The following is a 21,387-nucleotide window of genomic DNA, read 5'->3' on the forward strand; positions in this document are numbered from 1 at the left end:
ATAATTATAAGTTGAATGTAACAATTATAGCCTAGTGAATCATTGGTGATACTACTCTATTTTTCAAGAGGGTATAATTTTGTCTTACATATTTTTAAAGTTAAAAATTCAAAAAGAGCCTCGCTGATCAAACATGTCTAATGTAAATTTGTTTGCATTAAATAAGGTTGAAAAGTACAAACGTATAAATAATTTGGTCATTATCGTCTGAAGAATGAAACTGTGGCAATCGGATTAAACATAAGGAAAGCTTACTCAATAAAGGACTATAAAAGCATTGAACACAAAAAATTATTATTCTATGTGAGCAATCTATGTTTAAAACGTCATACTATTTCGGGGAATTTGAAATACATTTTGAAGTTGCTGCTTATAACTTAATCTTGAATTCAGTAAACATGGTGTAAATTTTTTTTCCAGTACTACATATTTATAATAATATTCCCACATTAACGGATACATAACAATTGACAATTGATTAATATATATCCTAATATTTCCTTTGATCAAGTTAGAAATTATACATTACTGCTTCACCTTTAATAAATTAACTTAACATGTGTTTTTATTTGATATGTTATTGGCCTAAATCATGACGAGCGTCCGCAATGACGGGAATAATCTTAAATAAAATTAAAGCATATGTGAACATGTATATATATATATATATATATATATATATAAAAAAAAAAAAAAAAAAAACCCAAACAAACAAATACGGTTTCTAGTTGTGACTAATATCAATTTACATTTTAAAGTGTTTTGATCAATTATTTTGTGAAGTGCTACGCGTCAACATACATTTGTTTTTGTCTTTTTGTTTTTTGTTATATACGTTTGAAATACAATGCCCTATTCATTTGTTTAGTGAATGCGTTTAAAATATAGATATATATTTGATAAGTACAATACAAATCATTCCATGGATCTAAAAATAGACTCAAACGTGATAGTTTATTACGCAAGTAACTTAAACCTTATATATATACTGTCGAAAAGAGATTTTTTATATCGAATATGTATGATAGAAAGGAAATTGTTAATTGCAATATTCAATTATTTGAGGACATTAATTAGATCATTGTATAGCTGATAGCAACAGTTCCTTGTATGTTTATTTTACATATTGTGTTTAAAAAGTTTGGCATTGAGAAAGCATCACTTATCAATAATAAATTGTTAAAATTGCTTACTAATGCAGTAAAATTTTATTTGTTAAAATGTTTTGAATTTATTTTAGGACCCCCGACATTACAAATATATATTAATAGATTACAGTATATATGTATTACATTATGCCTATTGATTAAAAGGTTAACTCCTAACTAGTCTGCTGTCTGTTTATTCTTATATTGTGACCTGAGGTTATGGTTATAATTCTAATAACATATCACCCCTTATTTTATTGATTTTCGTATTTACATTGTTTAATAGATAAAATATGTTCGTTCAGTATATATTCATTTGTTTGTGTTAATATGATTTTTGATTGGTATTTTATAGTGTGTCTTTCTATGGTGTGATGTTACAAGTAAGGTCGAATGTGTGTACCTATTTAATCGTTTAAACACGTTGCAATTGTTTGCACCTGTTCTAAGACAGGAATCTGATGTTCATTGGTTGTGCTTTGTATATGTGGTTCATGAGTGTTTCTCGTGTTTTGGTGTGTTGTTTAGATTAGACAGTTATTTGTCTTATTTTTATGTTTTTACACTAATTATTTGTGGAGCTCTTTATAGAGTGCTGGTCGATGAGAGCCAAGGCTCCAAGTTGAAGACCGCACTTTGACCTATAATGGTTAACTTTTACAAATTGTAACTTGGACGAAGAGTTGTCTCATTCATATCATATTTAATAATATCTATATAATTATCGGATTATTTGCTGTCTTCTAGTTCTAAATGTGTTTTTTTTTGCATTTATACTGAATTGAATTATACCTTATAGGGAAAATTAAGACTGAACAACAACGACTGACATCAATACAACGGAATTGACCTTAGGTGCTCTGAAAGGGTAATACATTCCTGTACTATTCAATTATTGATTTGAATATGAAATTACATAATTGATAAAACGAAGTTGGATTTGTGGTTAGGACATATGTGTAGTTATATATGGCTTAGATATTCCATAGCAGTCAACCTAAGAATGAAGACGTCTGTAAAACTGTAAAGCTATTCCTTAAACCTTACAACTTTATTCCATTGATGCAATGTATGCATTGCAAGTAGCTATAGTAACCTTACACATTGGGAATCATAATAGGAAACACACGCCCTGGAAAAATATATCACCGAAATAAACCTAAATAAATGAAAGAAATATGAACAGAAACATTTTACATTTACATACATTTTAACAAATAACCATTTGGTGTGAAACTATTATGTTCATATGAAAACATTCAAGCTGAGCATGACTAAGGAAAAGTAAAATCACAAAAATACTGAACTTAGAAGAAAATCAATTCGGGAAGTCCATAATCACATGGCAAAATCAAATAACAAAACGCATCAAAAACAAATGGACAAGAACTGTCATATTCCTGACTTGGTTCAGGCATTTTCAAATGTAGAAAATGGTGGATTAAACCTGGATTTATAGCGCTAACCCTCTCACTTTAATGACAGTCTCATCAATTCCGTTATATTTACATTGATGCGTTATTATCATTAAGAAATTATTATTAAGTAATTGTCAGTGTTTAAGACACTTTCAGAATTCTCTAACCTGTACAAATTCAAACCATTTGCATGTTAGTTTTAAATATTTGTCCCGTTTGCGTTTCAGACGTTCAGTAATTGTTAGTTTTTTGTTCACATCAAGAACATGCGGAACTGACTGCAAGCGATTTAATTTAAAAGAAAGCATACTTTTCAGTTGATAATTAGATCCAAATTAGTGTTTAATAACTAAGATTAACTAGCAAATTGATGGCTTTAATAAAAATGAATTAACCATAAATCACCGGTGTGCATCGTAAATCATCATCTAATGTTTCAGGTTGACACCTTATACACTTAAAAAGATCACACAGGAAACAGTTGCGCATAGGTAAATAGAAGTATATGGCGGCTAGGAAGTCTTTCAAATTAATATTTTACATAGTGACTTCGTAAGTAACATGATTCTTCTTTTTGCAATACAATTATGTAAATATTAAAGAGTCCTACATAACCAATGTATCATTCTGTATCCATATTTTCTTATACTCGTGCGATTTAAAATAACACTTTTCAGAAAATTGTCTGCATGTTTATCTAACTTTTATTTCATGTAAAAACTGTGATATGGTCTTTTCAATTGTTTTCAGTATTATGCATAAAGACAGACAACAGTAGTATACCGCTGTTTGAAAATCATAAATCGATAAGAACGCTCGCACACAGATTTTTGTACAGATTTTTATGTAAGTCAATCAACCGACAATGGAGAAGGAATGTATGACCTACTTACATACAATAAAAATACATAGGGATAATAAATTTAAACTTCAACGATATCACATTCAATACAAAAGAGACCCACACCATTTGAAATAAATTTTAAATATGATCATACCAGTTAATTGTAAACGTTTAAATATAACATGCATTGATAACAATATATTTGCAGTGTTCATGCTATTAAAATGAGATGATTGTTTATATTTTAATTTTCATTTGACACACCACTATGATTCCACAGATTAACCACGTCGGTGTTCATGTCCTGTAATTTAATATTTTTTTTTTAATTCATTCATACTATCTGGAGATTAACTATAGTCTGACAAACTCTATTAGAATTTAACCTATGTGACGATTGTTATAGTTTTCGTTGCCGATAACCATCAATTATAAAGTAATCATGAACACTATCTAGAAATGTATCAATAAAAAAACCAACTATACGAATATATATTTACATGTTTATACGGTTTGATATATTATTTTATTTTGTAACTTTAATTTCACGTTTGTGACGTGCTTTCTGTGTTTTAACTCTTTCTCGATATGTAAGCAGATTGATAGCTGCAATGGTAATAAATCAAACGCATCTTTATGTTTCAGAATATATTTTTTTTCCATTTGATGAAAAAGTCCACGAACTATTTCTGTTCATCAACATGGAATTGCATATGCTGGTCTTGTGCGAATTCGTTGTTTTTGTTTGTCTTATTAGTAAAGGTAGGGACTGTACATTAGAGTCTTAATTGGAGTCTGTACTGTCTTAGCTGATTTAAAAAAAAAACTTTTCTCTATTTACCATTTTTTGGAATACGATTGCTTTCAAGCAATCTGTAGACTTAAACCAGTGGCTCAGGGTAATGCCCTCACGTCAATCGTTTTATTCTAAACATTAAGGAACATCTCAGATTCTTATGATTGTCTTGTTGTAAAAGGTAACCCCAAACAAAGGGATTGAAGTTAAACAACTTTAATATAATGTTCTTTTCATAATCTTCATGTTTGATATTTCTCTTGACTTATATGCGTGTTTTTAACAACACGGTTAATCAGAATTAAGCAGTATTTATATCTAGTGTTTTTATAAATTTAAAAACACGTCAGCTGGAATTCCCCAGTTTAGATAAACATGCGAGAGTTCTCTGAATTCCGATCAATCTATTTCTGTCATATAAGAACTGAAGTGGAGTTTCTGTTATATGTCACAGTCATGAAACTGATATTTGATATTATACTTCAATAAAGAAATATAGAACCATCTAGGTCGTTTTTAACATTTAATATACGTTCTTGCTCCAGGGTTTGTTTAGGTAATTATACGCATGCGTATAGTTTTCTTGACTTTAAGGGGTATTAGATTGAATGGTTGCTCTTGATTCCCCACACTATTGATTGATTTAAAACTCATGGGATCGTTTCTATATTTGTCTGATACTGAGGGTTATTGTTGTTTCATAATTTCAAATCATATGCATCATTTAAATTAAGATAAATGTAGTCCACATCACAACATCCCTTTTGGTGAAATGGAGTCATCCATGTTTTCGTTTCGAGTTATCTCCCTTCGGGAAGTAAATTCCGTAAATTCTGACAACAAAACATGTCGAGAAAAATTAACTCGTTTTGTCGATAAACGTCGTGTTATATTAAATACGATCGCAGTTTTAACCGAGGAATGTGTACGGAAAGGAGTCATGATCACTGACCAAAAGGAAATTAAATATTTTCAAAAGAGTTAGGAATGGTGTTCCTCCTAGAATTATTGTAGGTAAATAGGTGATAAGATACGAAGTGAAATACCTTCTCTCACTCTGAGTCTCTGCTGTGACCTCTGTGGAAAGTAAACTTTGAATGTATAGTACAAAAAATAAAACACAATGAATTCATTGTTCGTACACTTGTATCCGGGATTGGCTATTTTGTAACTTCAGATTACGTAAATTACATTTTACATGTGCAGTTGAATTAGTTTTGAAAATCATATTATCCAGCTACATGTATACATGCGTCAATGAAAACAATGGCAATCGTATCCCTCAGAGCAATCTGCTCTTTGATTTGTGTTTTTTTTGTGGCATTTTTCTGTATTCTATATATTTCAACAGCCCATTTTTATCATTTTCTTTTATTCTTACGAAGTTTCTTCTGCCCTTTTTTGTCCATTGCTTCCTTTTTTTCGGAAACCATGTGCAGACCTTCATACATAAAATTTGAATGTAATAACTATTCTTCAATTTAACAATGTCAAAGAACCGCCATTAAAAGAGAAATGCTCGGAAGCCCAAATTTTAACACATGCAAAGTGTATGTGAATGCAAACGGCCTAATTCATCCTGAAACGAATACAGACGGTAAACATATAGACAGATATGCACCAATTTGAACGAAACATTATAATAAAAAAATTAAAAAAAGAGTAAAAGAAGTAGACCCAGAAAGACCACATTTCGTGAAATTTTTAAAATATAAACTCTTAGATTTTTGTTTGGAGGTATAATACTTTTGTTAAATGTAAATGAGTTGTTTTTTACAATACAAAGAATATGTATAAGTGTATAGCATCAGTGATACCAGTAAAATTACTGCAAACTTAATAACAACTTTAGCAAATGTTTAGACGTTTTGTTGTCTAAAATACAGCTACACTTTTGTTAAGTCTTAATATTAGAATTTGTGTTGCATTTGACAAAACATAATTTAAATAAATGAAGTGGTAGTAGAAAGCAATTTTATGCGACCATACACTTATCAAAAATGAAACTCGTACTGGATTGTTTAGTCGGCTTAATAAGACCTCGACATGAATAATGCATTTAAGTCAAGTGTCTCTGACAGAGTTCAAGCCTGAGTTCGATAGTAATTTACAAATATATGAACTGAAAATACAGAAAAACTACAAACCATGTGAAAGTTTTAACCCGATTTAATGTTAATGTATCACATGTATGTAAAAATAAAAAAATGAACCTAGCTTAACGTTGTCTATTTCTGATATTAAAACCCATAGCACAGGATATAGTTTGTCACATGCTGTTCTTTTCTCATGTACAAGTTGTTGCTATTTTATATTAATACTCAGTTCAAATTTCAGGTTTTCAAATCAAGCTCCTCTTTTCAATTTCTAATGAAATAAACGAGTTTAACTTGGAAACTGAGAATACAACACGTATTTTGACCAATCTGGGAAGCGACATTTATTCCATTGCATACGACTATAACAGTGGTTACATTTATTTCCCAAGACTACAGTCCAACGACATAAGGAGGTAAGAATTCGTAATACACTAACGATACAGCAAAGCATTGTTTGTTTCATTTTCCCTGGAATATTTACTGAACTGACGCATAAATATTTTTTTTTATTTATCTTTAAAATATGATTAATCATTCAACCAAATCTCCCTGAATATATTTATGAAATACTTGTCATATTTTTATGACACCATCACGATTTGGTGGATCCATACGATGTTTCGTTGACCAAACTAGCTAAGGACATTTTTACCACATGGTAGATTGTGTTTTGTCATAATGTCGTCTAATCTTTTAATTACCAAACGTGACTTATTCCCGATTGTGACTGTTTTGCCTAGGGTGAACTCGCATTACTATAAGACGTGGTACGGTACTTATCCATCCCAAATTCATGTATTTAGTTTAAATGTTTAATGTTATATTTGTAATTCTCATCGGATTTTGTCAAATGTGTTGACGTCTTTTCTATTATATTTATGTGTTATAGTAAAGAAAATTAATCACCGCCTTTATTTATCAGATTTAATTTCGTTCAACGTAATCAGTACGATATTTAACGTTTGAAGTTAGATTCATAACAAACCGGACATAGATTTATAATATAGTTAATTGCTACCTCAGTTTTATATTAATAAGAATTAAAATGTGCTTTGTTATTAAATGCAATATCAGTATTTAGTTCAAATATATAATCTTAAATTAATCCTAATTCTATCTTATTCATTTTTATGTGACGTCATTTTCATTTTTTGATGATCTGTTTTACTAATTCAAATGACGTCATTTTTTCGTCATTTTTCAGTTTCAAATAGGACGTCACTTGGCGTAGAGGTTTAAACGTATTCGGATGTGTCTACTTTTGTGTTTCAAATGTCTGGTTATGTAAATGTATTTTCAGTTGTTTCCTGTAATTAGTTAATACTTCAGCTTTATCATGTACATCTTTTGAATATTCATTTTATTAAATTTACTGTTTGCAAAAGTATAAATTACTCTTAATTATAGGGATTTTCTGGTAACTTAACAGAAAACCCTTGCTGTTTTTGGCACAACCTTTTTGATCTTTTGGTCCTCGATGCTGTTCAACTTTGTACTCGTTTCGGCTTTCAAACTTTTGTATCTGTGCGTCACACATAGGTCTTGTGTGGACAAAATACACTTCTGGCGTATTAAAATTTTGAACTTGTTGCCTTTTGTTGGCTGTTGTTCGTGTGATTCTTTGTCAGTTGTGTTCTCCAATTTATTTATATTGTAGTCCTGTGTTGTCATTTTGATGTTATATTTCACATGGCCATAAAAGTGCGAGGTTTGGCATGCCACAAAACCAGGTTCAACCCACCATTTTTTCCTTTAAAAATGCCCTGTACCAAGTCAGGAATATGGTCATTGTTATATTATAGTTCGTTTCTGTGTGTATTACATTATAACGTTGTGTCGTTTGTTTTCTCTTATTTTTGAGTGTAAATTCACATTGCGATAAGACGTGTCACGGTACTTTCTATCCCAAATTCATGTATTTGGTTTTGATGTTATATATATATGTTATATTTGTTATTCTCGTGGGATTTTGTGTATGTGTGTTACATTTTAGTGTTATGTCGTTGTTCTCCTCTAATATTTAATGCGTTTCCCTCGGTTTTAGTTTGTTATCCCGATTTTGTTTTTTGTCCATGTTTTTTAGAGTTTTGAACAGCGGTATACTACTGTTGCCTTTATTTATGTATATTTCATTTTGGATTCGAGCGTCACTGATGAGTCTTTTGTAGACGAAACGCGCGTCTGGCGTATATAAAACATTTCGTCCTTGTATCTATGATGAGTTTATTTACAACCACTGGGTCGATGCCACTGCTGGTGGAGATTTATTTCTCCAAGGGTATCACCAGCCCAGTAGTCAGCGCTTTTTGTGCTGACATGAATTATCATAGAATGATATGGATATATTTAAAAATTAACTGTTTACAAAATTTTGAATTTTTGAAAAACTAAGGCCTTATTACCTCAGGCATATATTACCTTAGCTGTAGTTGGCATAACTTTTAGGAATTTTGGTCCTTAATGCTCTTCAACTTCGTACTTTATTTGGCTTTTTAACTTTTTTGGATTCGAGCGTCACTGATGAGTCTTTTGTAGACGAAGCGCGCGTCTGGCGTATATACAAGATTTAGTCCTGGTATCTATGATAAGTTTATTGAAAGGTTATGTCTAGTGTTTGTGCGTTTTTCAAATACATTTTCTCTTCATTGTGGAGGTGAAATTGAGAAAGAAAATGGGAAATGTGTCAAAGAGACAACAACCTGACCATAGAACATACTATATTAAGATGACTTTATGATTAGCTAAAATTGCACATTCACTGTTGTTATAATAGGCGAGTAACTTATTTCAAAAAGACGCTTAGTTAACGACTTTAATGCACCCACCTAACACACGGCTGTATTATATATCATTCGAAAGCTGTTGATCTGTACTTTCTGTTTTGCCCGGTCGTAAAAAAATCGTAAGGTGCAATTTCCGTTAAATCAAGGTCAAAGGTCATGAAAAAAAATTCCAATTTTTGCGATTACTAAATAAAACGCCATTTTCTAATTCTTGCACCATAAAAGTTTCCAGAAGATCATATGAACTTTATGAAACATGATACATAATTTCCAAATCAAACAAAAAATAAGAGATTCGATGCGCAAAATTTCCCGAAAATTGAAATTTATCACAAATCCTTAAAAAAAATGAAAAATTATTCAAAAAGCAAAATATATCTTGGGGAATCGATATTTGAATGCTAAAAAAATAGATAAATGTATATGTTTTAGGTCAAGGAATATTTGTTTTGTAATTTTAAGATGCAATTATTAATTATTGTTCATGGAACAGCCTTCTATTGAAGTGTTTGCAGTTGCCCAAAAATCTGCCATCTGCAAATAGCGATCATTTTGTTAATCTATGTTAAAATAGCACATCACTAATTGTGAATATCAGGGAGGAGAATGATTTTCCATAATAAAAGAAGGGGTATTTAAAGTAAGAAAAGAATATATGCGAGGTAATTGAGGTTAAAATATGTTTTTTACGAAGTCAAACTGTTTTACTTTTTGTAATCTTGTTTAAATGCAAACATTACTTTGCGACTAACTCGTAGGCAACATTGAAATAAGTAACCTTGTTTAGAAACACTTGGTTGTCTAAAGCGGGATGTAAACGAACTAAATAAAATGCGGCTCGTTCTTATTTAGTTTAAAATCGTGTTATAGTAAGTCATAATAAATGTGTTTAGAAGTTTAATCGCTTTAATTATTTGAATAAAATATGCTTTGAGTATTTTCTACATAAGCTTTAAAAATACAAATGCATGTCATTGTGTATGTAAAACACTATAAGCAGTTGTGAAATAACAAAATGAAAAAGTTAAATACCCTTCCTGACCTCATAAGATCATTCGCTGTTTTAGGAGTGTTCGTTTTCATGGTTGGATGTGTGTTTTGGACTGTTGTTCATCTCTTGGACTTCAATTTTATTTTGTTCATGGTTTTAATTAACTTTATTTGATTCATGGTTTTAATTAACTTTATTTGATTCATGGTTTTAATTAACTTTATTTGATTCATGGTTTGAGATGTTGATTGTCCCTTTGGTATTATTTTACTTTAAACACATTAACTTGCAGTAATGAAAATCAGCAAAAAAATCACCTTAAAGTAAAGTGAAGAAGATTAACGGAATAAGACAAATATCCGCGAAAATAATTTAATTGGCTCACGATGATATATATATAGAACCAAATCGTTATCATGATACATTTAGCTACACTGATCTACAATTTTTAAACCTTTTACTACTTGTATAGTGAAGAAATATATCAAAGGGACATCAAACTCATAATTAAAAACGAACTGACAAAGCCAGGCAAAAAACGAACAAGACAAGCAACAGTATACAAAACACAACATTTAAAACTACAGATTGAGTAACACAAACCCCCAAAACTTTTTTGAGTGAACTCAGGAGCTCCCGAAGGGTAGGCAGAACATGTTCCACAAGTGACACCCGTCTTAGTTTAAACATATTTATTTATAGTGGATTGGGAAACAAGTATAGCAACTTAAATTAATCGCTTTCCACTTTGCGGGTGCGAGTGCTGCCTTGTAGCGGCATTAGCCTGCTCTTTTTCGAAATCTACAAAGGTGGACGGACTTTCATCGTTTCCTCAAGACCATACTCACAAATGGTGTCAAGGAAGAGCCGAAAATTCAGTCCCTGAAATTTTCATCACGGAACGGAAACGAACCAGGAACCTTGTTGTTAGTAGTCCGATGCACTAACCACTACACCACGACTCTCTTTTACCCGTCTTGTGGCTCATGTATTTCCTCGGTGCCAAGCCTTATTCGGTTGGTGACGGCAATTTGGTTACGTCGATGGAACTTATCAGTCGTCGCTGGCGAAACAGATACCTCATAATTGCAACCAACTCGTAGTGGCGTCCATGAAATTTTCGAAGGGATGATTTCAACTTTGCATTTGAACTTTTGTTTAAAACATGTTTAAACCACCATTTTTCTTCAAATGTCCTGTACCAAGTCAGGCATATGGCAGTTGGTATCGAATAATCTGTTTCTTTGTATGTTGGCGTTTGTTTTTGTAGCAGTTCTGTGTTTCTGTTATATCGTTGTGTTCCTCTTATAGTTGATGCGTTTTCCTAGTTTTTGCTTTGTGACCCGGATTTATTTCAGTTACTAGTAAATCGATTGATGACTATTTAATAGCGGTATACTATAGCTGCCTTTATTTCAGAGGAGTTGAGGCTCATATCGGTCTCTCCTTTAGTAGTATAGAAATGCAGACGTTGCTATAATGTTGTTACATAGAAATGAAAAGTTTATAATTTGGTAGAAAGGGGTGTCTTTATGGGTTGTTTTATGCTCATATCTTTTGTCGTAAAACTTGTTCTCAACCAACCCTCATCATCGATTTCAAGATACGTGATAGAGTAAACTGTATCTTTTGAGTCTTTTAATTTTATTGCAAATACGAGTCCAACATTGTCACAAATTTTGCGATATTCAGTGAGATGACATCATCTATTAATGGAACGTGAAGTTTCAAGATAATGATAGCTTCTTTTCAGTCGTAATCAGAAACTCTTGCATGAAGTCATCCTCGTATGAAAAATGAACAAATTACTAGTCATTCAAGCTATTCAAGAAGTTTAGTTGTAACTAGAATCGTTGCGTATTAATGAATATTTTTTCTTCAAAATTATTCTTATTTGACGAATTAATGCATGTAAACAATGAACAACACAATTTAAGCAATCAAGTAGTCAAGTTTTATAATGTGTTTACTAGTTTTTGAAATTCTTTGAAATTTCAATTTTCATCAATTTATTTTCTATTTATTTTGGTCTAAATTTTCTATTCACATTAAATAAATAAAAGGTCTTTTCACTACATCAATATTTATAATGAAGCTACAAATCAAACAATTAGAAAAGTCGAAATATGTTTATTTCAGTCTGGTAGTTACAATGCAGATTGTAATCTCTTAGTTTCACCCCCTTTATTTCAAGCAATAAGATGATTCGCGCACATATTTTTTCTACTCTAAATTTTTCAGATTCTTAAGAATTTGTTTATTAAATCTTATATTGACCACATACAATGTTTAAATAGGAAGAAATGCTTAAAAACTGTTTTTTCGCAGATGGCGGTATTTTGGGCAACTGTACGAGTTGTTTTGATTAGCTGTTTGATTAGAAGTAAGCATAATTTTAGGAAATTTATGATGTCAAAAACTTCTTTGATAGTCATTACAGGGTTTTACTTAGTTTTAATTGATTAGCATTTGCACCAGAAAGAAAAAATTGGGTTTTCACACATTTTGTTAACTTTTAGTCGAATTTCAGGAAACATCTGTCAAAAACACGCTTTAAATATTTAAAAATGCATTCGAATAATGACTGTTAATCTCTCTGCTAAAAGTTTAAATTGTTTGCATATGTGAATTTAGAATATAAAAGTCATATTATGCAATCAGGCTGAAATCTTAGAAAATATGCACTTATTCGTCCTTGGCCTTTGATCTTGATTTGACGGAAATTGCACCGTACGATTTGTTTACGACCGGGCAAAACAGATAGTACAGATGTGTAGCTTTCAAATGATATATAATTTAGCCGTGTGTTAGGTAGGTGCATTAAAAATTTATTTTTATAGTTAAAGTCACTCGCCTATAAGAGATTCGATTCAATATACATTTTAAAATGTGAAAATCATGTAAAGAGCTTTATAAGTATGACATCAAATTTGACTATATGGTTTGGCTTAAATTAAGAAAACTGTATATCTAAATGAATTGGTCAACAGCATGTTTTTGTGGAGTCAATACAAATCCATAAATATTCAAAGAAAGTGGCAAGACTGATGATTGTAGCCAATACTACTATAATGTTGACCCTTATTTGTAACAAGTCTTATATAGTGAAGGAATCAAATTCTGTATATTATCGTTATGTTGCTTTTTGTTTATTATTCTGTTCACAATTAATCAGATTGTTATCAATTTTCATTTATAATGTTTTACATTTTATTGATGAGCAATGTCAATAATTTAATAACTTGCTCTGTGTATAAGTTTTGTATATTCTGAAAATCCTAACGTTCTTCTGTGTCATTTGGTTTGATTATTTCTGTGTATCTTATTTGAAACCTTACCACATATGCTTTTTTAAACTTATTATCTACATTCGACGTTTTTACTGACATATTGTAAATTAGAAAAGACATGTGGAATCAATCTATGTATCATCATTGCAATATTCACAAAAAATAAAGCAACCGCGCTTCTATTGCTTTTCATATACATCATCAAAGACACAGTTCGATCTTCAAAATTAAGCGCAAAAAACAACCCACAAAATATTATCACTTCAATGTAATGTTTTGACGTTTATTAGCACCAGTTTGATCGATAATTATTTTGGTAAACTGACAAAAAATTGTTTACTTTAACAACAGGAAAAGTCACCGACTTTGTTTATTGACAGTGAAGGCAATTAAGGAATGACTGTAATATTTTTCTGTCTTTGAAGAAATATCATAACAAATGTGGTACACCCTGAATAACGCGCGTAGCGGGTTATTTAACAGTGTTCACCACATTTTTTATGTTATTTCGAATAGACAGAAAAAATATTACAGTCAATCCTTGAAATTTAATTCTAGTTCAATATTCAAGGAGTTAATCATGATAAAACGTTGATGACGTCACCGTCAAATAACAAAATTATGTCTATGAGCTGATAAAAAAATTCTCACAGCAATCAGAAAACGTGTTAATTCCAAAATTAAATTATACTAGTACTACGATAACATTCAGGTTGTACATGTATTAGTATATATGCATATCACCGTTTAGTTTCGTTATGTTCTTGGCTAGTGAACAAATGTTTACAAATAAGATAAACTTAAAGAATTTAAATATAATTTTGATATTCTTTTATTCTTAGATTGCAGTATCCATCAGAACAACCTTACACCTCTGAGCTTGTAAGTAGTGCAAGTGAACCAATAGGTGTTACAGTTGATTCTATAAACGGCCACGTGTATTGGACAGAATATACAGCTAAAAAAATATATAGATGTAATTTAAATGGTACAGATAAATTACTTATTTTGACAGATGTTGATGCACTATGTGCGATAACATTAGACTATCGTAACAGGTTGGTATATATCTTTTATGTTTACTTTTATGAGACAGAAAAAAAAACACTATACAATATTTATATATCAGTTTTAGTTTAGTAGCACTTCATCAGGTTTTTTTCAAGTTTTTCCTGTGTATGTCTTTCAACAAACTAGACCAGGAATATCACCTATTATGAGTACTAATATGTGTAATTATATCTATAGACAAACGTCTGAAAGTAATATTACATAGCAATCAATCAATCAGTATTGAATTAGTTTATAACGGTGTGTACGTTGATATCGTCATGTCGATGTAGATATGCTAAAGCTGCCTGATATAATTATATTACACAAATAACACTTATTATAAAAAAGGATATTTATATTTTTTTGTGTTAAACCAACATTGCAGGTGGTTGTATTACAGTACAACCTATACAACTAACACCAGGAGAATACGACGATCACGATTGAATGGTACTGACATAGAAAACGTGATTGATGAGGAAGCTTCTGCTTTGAGTATCGGTATGTTATCCTATGGATACACAAATGTGTTACAACTTCCGGATCACTGAGATCGATTTCGAATTTTTTGAAAAGTTCGAATTGTCATATTTTCACTTTTGTGTTTTGTATATTTCTGTTTTTTGGTCGTTTTTCGTTTGTTGACCATTGTATTATTATGTGCTTTCCAACATATGAGTTTGAATATTCATTAGTTATTTTTCGTATGTCTTCTTTAATGATACCGAAGAAGGTTAATCTATAAAACAGTTTCCGCTTCATGCAATTTATAAAATGCCATCTTCGTTGATAATGTTTGCATCCAAAGAAGACATTGGTGTTAAAAATATTGACAGGTTATGAGCTCTTTTTGAGATATTTTTTTTTATTTCCAAATGACGGGAAAAAGGCTGACTCGATTTTTTTATATTTGCATTAATTTGGATCTGAAATCGAAAGAAAAGAAATTTATAATCTATTTTTACTTTGCTAAATGAACTTTTATGAACTATTCAAGTCTTAAATGAAATATGAAATAAGTAAGGGAGAGAGAGAGAGAGAAGAAGAAGAGAAGAGAAAAAGGTATATGTTACACTGGTGGTCAATAAACATAATCCTGATACGACAACAATGTTTTCATATAGTAAAAAAACGTTCCTTATAAACTATATGTAGGTGTCGATATTTATCGTTGCTGTGAAGGCATAAAAACGCATGTGGAAAAATGAGATTTATTTTCATTTAAGATTTCAATGACGAAAGACTTTACTGGATGAACTTTGCAACAGGTGATTTGAAATATTCATATCTCAATGATACTTATGTCAGAAAAGTGTTTAGCACGAATACGACAATAAAAAACATAGGCATCTATGTACTTGACCGCGACATATACTGTGTAAATGATAATCAGATACTCAAAGTCACATTGTCACCAGTGACATCAGCACGCGTTATATACCCAGGTACCAAACGGATCTTTGGTTTATTTGTATATAAGGAAAAACGTAAGTACTTTTATAGATATTAAACTAACTTAAACATTTCAAATCTCACATAACAATGAAAAATGCATATCATGGCGACACACAAAAAACACGGAATTCATTTGACTATACAATGAGTGAGACTAGTTACACCGACAAGGTAAAAAGTAAAATCACCAAACAACTGAACTCCGAGGACAAGTTCCTAATTAAATGGCAAAACGGATTGGCACCAACTGACATATTCCTGAATAGGTACTGGCATGTTCTTATGTAGAGAATGGTCGATTAAATATTATAGCTAGCTAAACCTCGCACTTGAAAGCGTCCCCTTTTGTACATAAAAAATGAAAACAGGGAATGTGTCAACTTATTTTTTCATATAAAAACACCACCTCTATCAATGTTTTAAAATATAAATGTGAATTACCTTAACGGATCTTACATTACGTTTTTTGTCTTTAAATAGTTACCGATTATACATGTTTGAACAACATTGACTTGATTAAAAAAGTTATGAAAGCATTGTAAAGTTGTAATAAGTACGCTTCTAGCGATATAGTTATATGTATTATATTTGCTTGATTGTTTGTTTATTAGTTAGTTTTCAAAGCTTCTGACAGGTCAAAGGCTCTAACTTTGAATATAGTTTATTATTCGTGTCTACTGTTTGATATTATTAATAAAGCATGTTTGTGGCAGTATAGTTCATATCTTTCTCTCTTTATATGTTGTTTAACTCGATATAAAATAGTTACTGCTTGTCGTTTTCATGCAAATATGTATAGCTTAACTGAATTGTTTCACGTCTTCGCAGATTAAACGCAAGATACCACATTTGTCACACACAACTTTTTTTAAACGTATATTACGTCTAAAATAGGGGCGAAATATACCATAAGGAACTCGAACTCAAAGCTTGAATGTACAATGACAACGCCATGACTAAATAAGTATAAACAAACAGACAAATAATAGAACACAAGACACAAGAAAGAAAACTTAAATATAAGCAACAAGAACCCCGCCAAAACTTGAGTGGGGTCTCTCAGGTGCTCCGGCAGGGTAAGAAGATCCTGTTTAGCATACACCACCCGTCAAAATATTTCTACTTCGGTATTCCGTCTGGAAATGTTCATTTGATAATTTCCATTATACATTTATTTTCCAAAACTAGTTTTTGTTGTTCTTTTCATATCGCTTACTAACCTAGCTGCTTTGTGTAACTGTTTCATATGCATAACATGTTGATGAAACGATTCTATTCTGCGTTTATTTAAGAATTGAATGCTTCTTTTTGTAACTTTATTGGGGTGTAAATGCGTTGACCGAGGTACATATTGTATAAAGCGCCGAACCACTTTATTCTAAACATGTGCGCAAGGTCAACGCTTTCACAACTCTATGAAGGTACAAAAAGAAGCATTCAATACTTATGATAACATTGTTTATCTATGTTCATGCAAACACAATTTTTATCAAGTTTTTCTCTAATTTACCTGTGCACTTTATAGTTGGACCACGTGTCATCATGAATGATACATTTTATTGTGTAGTGAAGTTGATTAAGGAATAACTCGAGATTGCAGTAATGCCAATCAGAATAATGTATTATAATGAGACATATATCTAATGTAATTATTTTATGTTTTATAATTGATCCATTTTATTTGCAAATCAATCGCATAGTTTGATTACAAAATTATCTAGTTTTAATTGACGTCATAATATAAACGAGATGCAAAAAAAAACAAGATGGACATACAAACTCATAGGTCGAAAATATACTGAACAGGCCATGGCAAAAAAGTATAGACCAACAGACTATCAAAACTACACACGATACAACAATGAAAACTAAAGACTGACCAACACGAGCCCTGTATGCTGTTCCATCATGTTACTTATGTTTAAGAACCGGGAAATAATCATAAATCGGTTTAATTGATATAATCTATGGTCATCTGTGGATTCATTTATTTTCGTTGGTACCAATTATCGTGGAATTACGAAAACTTGCATATTCGCGGACATTTTAACTTTTTTTTTGGCAAGCGCTGAATATAATCTTTCAGAAAATTTGTATATTATTGAACATTTAAATACGTTGTTCTCCTGTACCAACGAAATTCACGAAAATTAGTATCCAACGAATATTAATGAATCCACAGTATTCAATTGTTTAGTTACTTTCTTAATGTATGTTGTTTTAAACATATAATTATATAACATGTATAACATGCCAAATGTATTGTTACTTTGTTGTTTTGATCCGCATGAGCAAGAAGCTTATTCAGTGTATCCGTTAGATTGCATTGACATCAAGGTGAGTAATGGATTATTTAAGTTAATAACATTCTCCACGATGTTAACTTGATAGATGGCCATTTTACATCGTCATTTTGTCCGGAACGACTTACATTATCATTAAAAAAACACAAATGTACAAGAAAATAGAAAATGAATACCGTATAACGGGTTATTATCGCGGGTGTAACGCGATTTACAGTGAATAAGGTAAACGAACTATTTTGACGGTTATTATTATGTCGGATTCAAAACTTTCGTCATTACCTTTGCATGTACATTTTTTAATTGACGGCATTTATTTTGGCGATTTTGTTCTATCCGCGGAAATAAGCGAAAGTTTACACCCTACGAAAATAACCCGGTATACGGTAGGTTGCGAATCTATTTATTGCACAAATCATTTGACTTCATTTATACCATTAAAAATGCGCGTACTGTTAGAGTGAAGACGACATGCTAACTATACGCTAGGTTCGCTTTTTTGTAAAGGCTTTGATAATTAGTGAAATCTATATTTTATGGTTTTCCGTTCATAATCTGATACATTAAAATTTTAAGATCATACATGGATGTATATCTTTTCAAGGAATGACACTGATAATTGTATTCAACACTACAAACATAGAAAGATGATTCACGAAGAACAAAATTCATGTCATTATACATGTACATGCAACGTCATCATCTACCATGTATACTGACACACACTAATAAAACGGATATCGATGATAAAATACACACCAATTGAAACATCGTATAACAGACTTCCTGTCATATCGAAATTTTGCATAAAACACGAATGCAAGGATAAGCATTACAAAACGCGGCCATTAAAAAAAAGTGTCCAAATTAAATACGACTCGAGTATATGTAGAATGACACAGATTCGAAAATATCTTAGCATGCTTAGTAAAACATTGTTTTTTTATTGTTTAAATGATGTTGTCATAAAAAATGCAAAGAAACATCATGATATTGAAATTACTGACACAGCAAACGTGCATTACGTTGTAAAAAATGTTTAAACCAATTTTTGATAGTATATTTGTTTTCTTGCTGGATCAATTTAAATTTTCTTTAAAGGATTAACAGGCACAAGTCGGTTGAGCATACTAGAAGGGAAGATACACTATTATTTATTTCGTCCAGAAGAATCCAAACAATCCGATAACATCATCAATATTTTTGTGACAAATAGATACGTTAATGACGTTGTCAAAATGATCAATATTGAAACTAGCATTTAATCTTTTTAGAGCAATGTATTTTAAACCTAAGATATATATGTTATGGCTTTTATGGCGACCATAAAATAACATGCAGAATAATGAAAATAATTTATTTAGTCAGTTGTAGTTTTTTTCTTTCATTTTCTTTTATGTTAGTTATACTGCAATTCCATCTGTTACATTTAATGTCTTATTGATATACACAATATATCAATACAATTGTAGTGGTGGGTTTATCTTTAATTGTGCAAATGGCATCCTACTTATCATATGACAAAGTTCATCTTGCATCTAGAATCTATCACAAACGAGACGATTTTGATTTGAAATTAACCAATTCCTCAACCTTATTAGCAATATACCAACATCACCTGCATATGGGGTATACATTTTCCGACTTATTTGGTATTCATGAGGTTGCAGCTGCTACTTAGACTTTGTTAAACGTCATCAGTGTCTGATTAGAAAGTTGTGGAACCAGTTGAATGTCAAAGAACGTTTCGTCCTTGTTTAAGTTCACCGGAAGATACCAACACTTTGTTGATAAATATTCCGTAGAAACTTCACAAATAATACATGAGGGCCTTAAAGTAACGATTCTGTGTACTGACGTTTTTTTTGTCATCTTAATAACATGTGAAAGTATTATCTAATAAATCTGTCATTTTGAATATTGCCTTAACTGTTTACTCTTTTTTTTTATAATATCTTTTAAACATAGCTCTGTATTTATTCATCAGGCCATTGTGATATTGTGCTATGATAAAAGCAAAAGAAAATAACTCTTACAAAACCTCCTACATTTTTGTTTTGTAATTTGTAGTAAAGTTTAATTCCACTAATTAATTGATAGTACAATATCGTAAAGTATGAAAAACACAATTGCTTATAAGTCATAAAACGTAAAAAAAAAAAAATTTCCACATTGAATTAACTACAACATTTGCTACTCGGAATTAAGCAATCAATAATCAATCATCTATCTGAAATATAAACGATTTATTTTTATTTTTCTTGATATTGTACTCATACTAAAACGCTCTCCCTACATGATTGCTATAAACGAACATCACGTTTTATTTTGCTTTTCGACGCTAAACATACATTTTTATATTTCGGTTTCTTATAGATTTGTCCTCATATCAACACCATTACATGAAGTAATCATGAGAGCAATTGTATAAGACTTCACAAATCACTAATAATAAAATATAATCCTAAATAACATCTCGTAAGCACAACATAAAAAAGACAGATGTCAAAACTCCATGCACTGTAATTTGTTTAAAGATCCGTTCTTGAGAAATTTTAACAATAACACAATGTTGACACAAGTGCATTAACTTCGTAAAAACATCCCAAATGAGACTACAATCGTAAATATTACACTTTATTTAGGCTAACAGAAAATTAGCGTAACCTATTTTAGTAAAATTTAAATATTACCTGTGTTTATATATCGAATTTTTTCGTCGAACAGAACAGGTTTGTAACAAACTGGTTTTCCTAAAAACGATATTTTAACACGAGAGACAAACATTAGGTTTTAAGCTTCGTTACATAATTTGACAGATAAAGTCGAATCGATCAAATTGAAATACTTTTCTTAAAAACAAATTAAGAAATAATTCATGTTATTAATCGATTTGTTGGAAATTTGAATATCGTCAAGCCCGAAATTGTTCACTGTAATCTCACCATTGGCACACTAGTCATAACACTTGTATTGTCAAATGGAATACAATCATAAATAAATCCTTAAAAACTGAGAAACGGATAAAACGGATGTGCGCAATTAAATTCATAGCGTGAAGTACATTTAGAATTACTGAAGGGTATCAATATTTGCCACTAATTATGTTCAATAACCTTTGTACTCATTGAATTCTAAGAGAAACAGGTACGTTATGTTTATTATCGTTTTAAGTTTGATTAAGCAAATAACATAATTCGTGCTAAG

The 21,387-nt window shown here is 30.8% G+C and overlaps 1 protein-coding gene across 2 annotated transcripts; it reads left to right on the plus strand.

Annotated features, from left to right (window-relative positions):
* The first annotated feature begins 4,061 nt into the window (after positions 1 to 4,061).
* On the plus strand, positions 4,062 to 19,491 carry LOC143059780 (protein cueball-like). Of its 2 annotated transcripts, XR_012973603.1 has the most exons (6): positions 4,062 to 4,172; positions 6,544 to 6,718; positions 14,212 to 14,427; positions 14,808 to 14,923; positions 15,649 to 18,214; positions 19,282 to 19,491. XR_012973603.1 is itself a non-coding variant. In XM_076233343.1 (5 exons), exons 1-5 carry the CDS (start codon positions 4,112 to 4,114, stop codon positions 15,930 to 15,932), a joined length of 852 nt encoding a protein of 283 aa, XP_076089458.1. In that variant the 5' UTR covers positions 4,062 to 4,111; the 3' UTR covers positions 15,933 to 19,094. The 2 variants fall into 2 exon arrangements, 1 of the variants encoding a protein (XP_076089458.1); XM_076233343.1 differs by lacking the exon at positions 19,282 to 19,491 and having other exon boundaries at positions 15,649 to 19,094.
* The last annotated feature ends 1,896 nt before the right edge of the window (positions 19,492 to 21,387 follow it).

This window comes from Mytilus galloprovincialis, chromosome 14 (assembly GCF_965363235.1).
Source record: "Mytilus galloprovincialis chromosome 14, xbMytGall1.hap1.1, whole genome shotgun sequence".
Classification (NCBI taxonomy): Eukaryota; Metazoa; Mollusca; class Bivalvia; order Mytilida; family Mytilidae; genus Mytilus; species Mytilus galloprovincialis.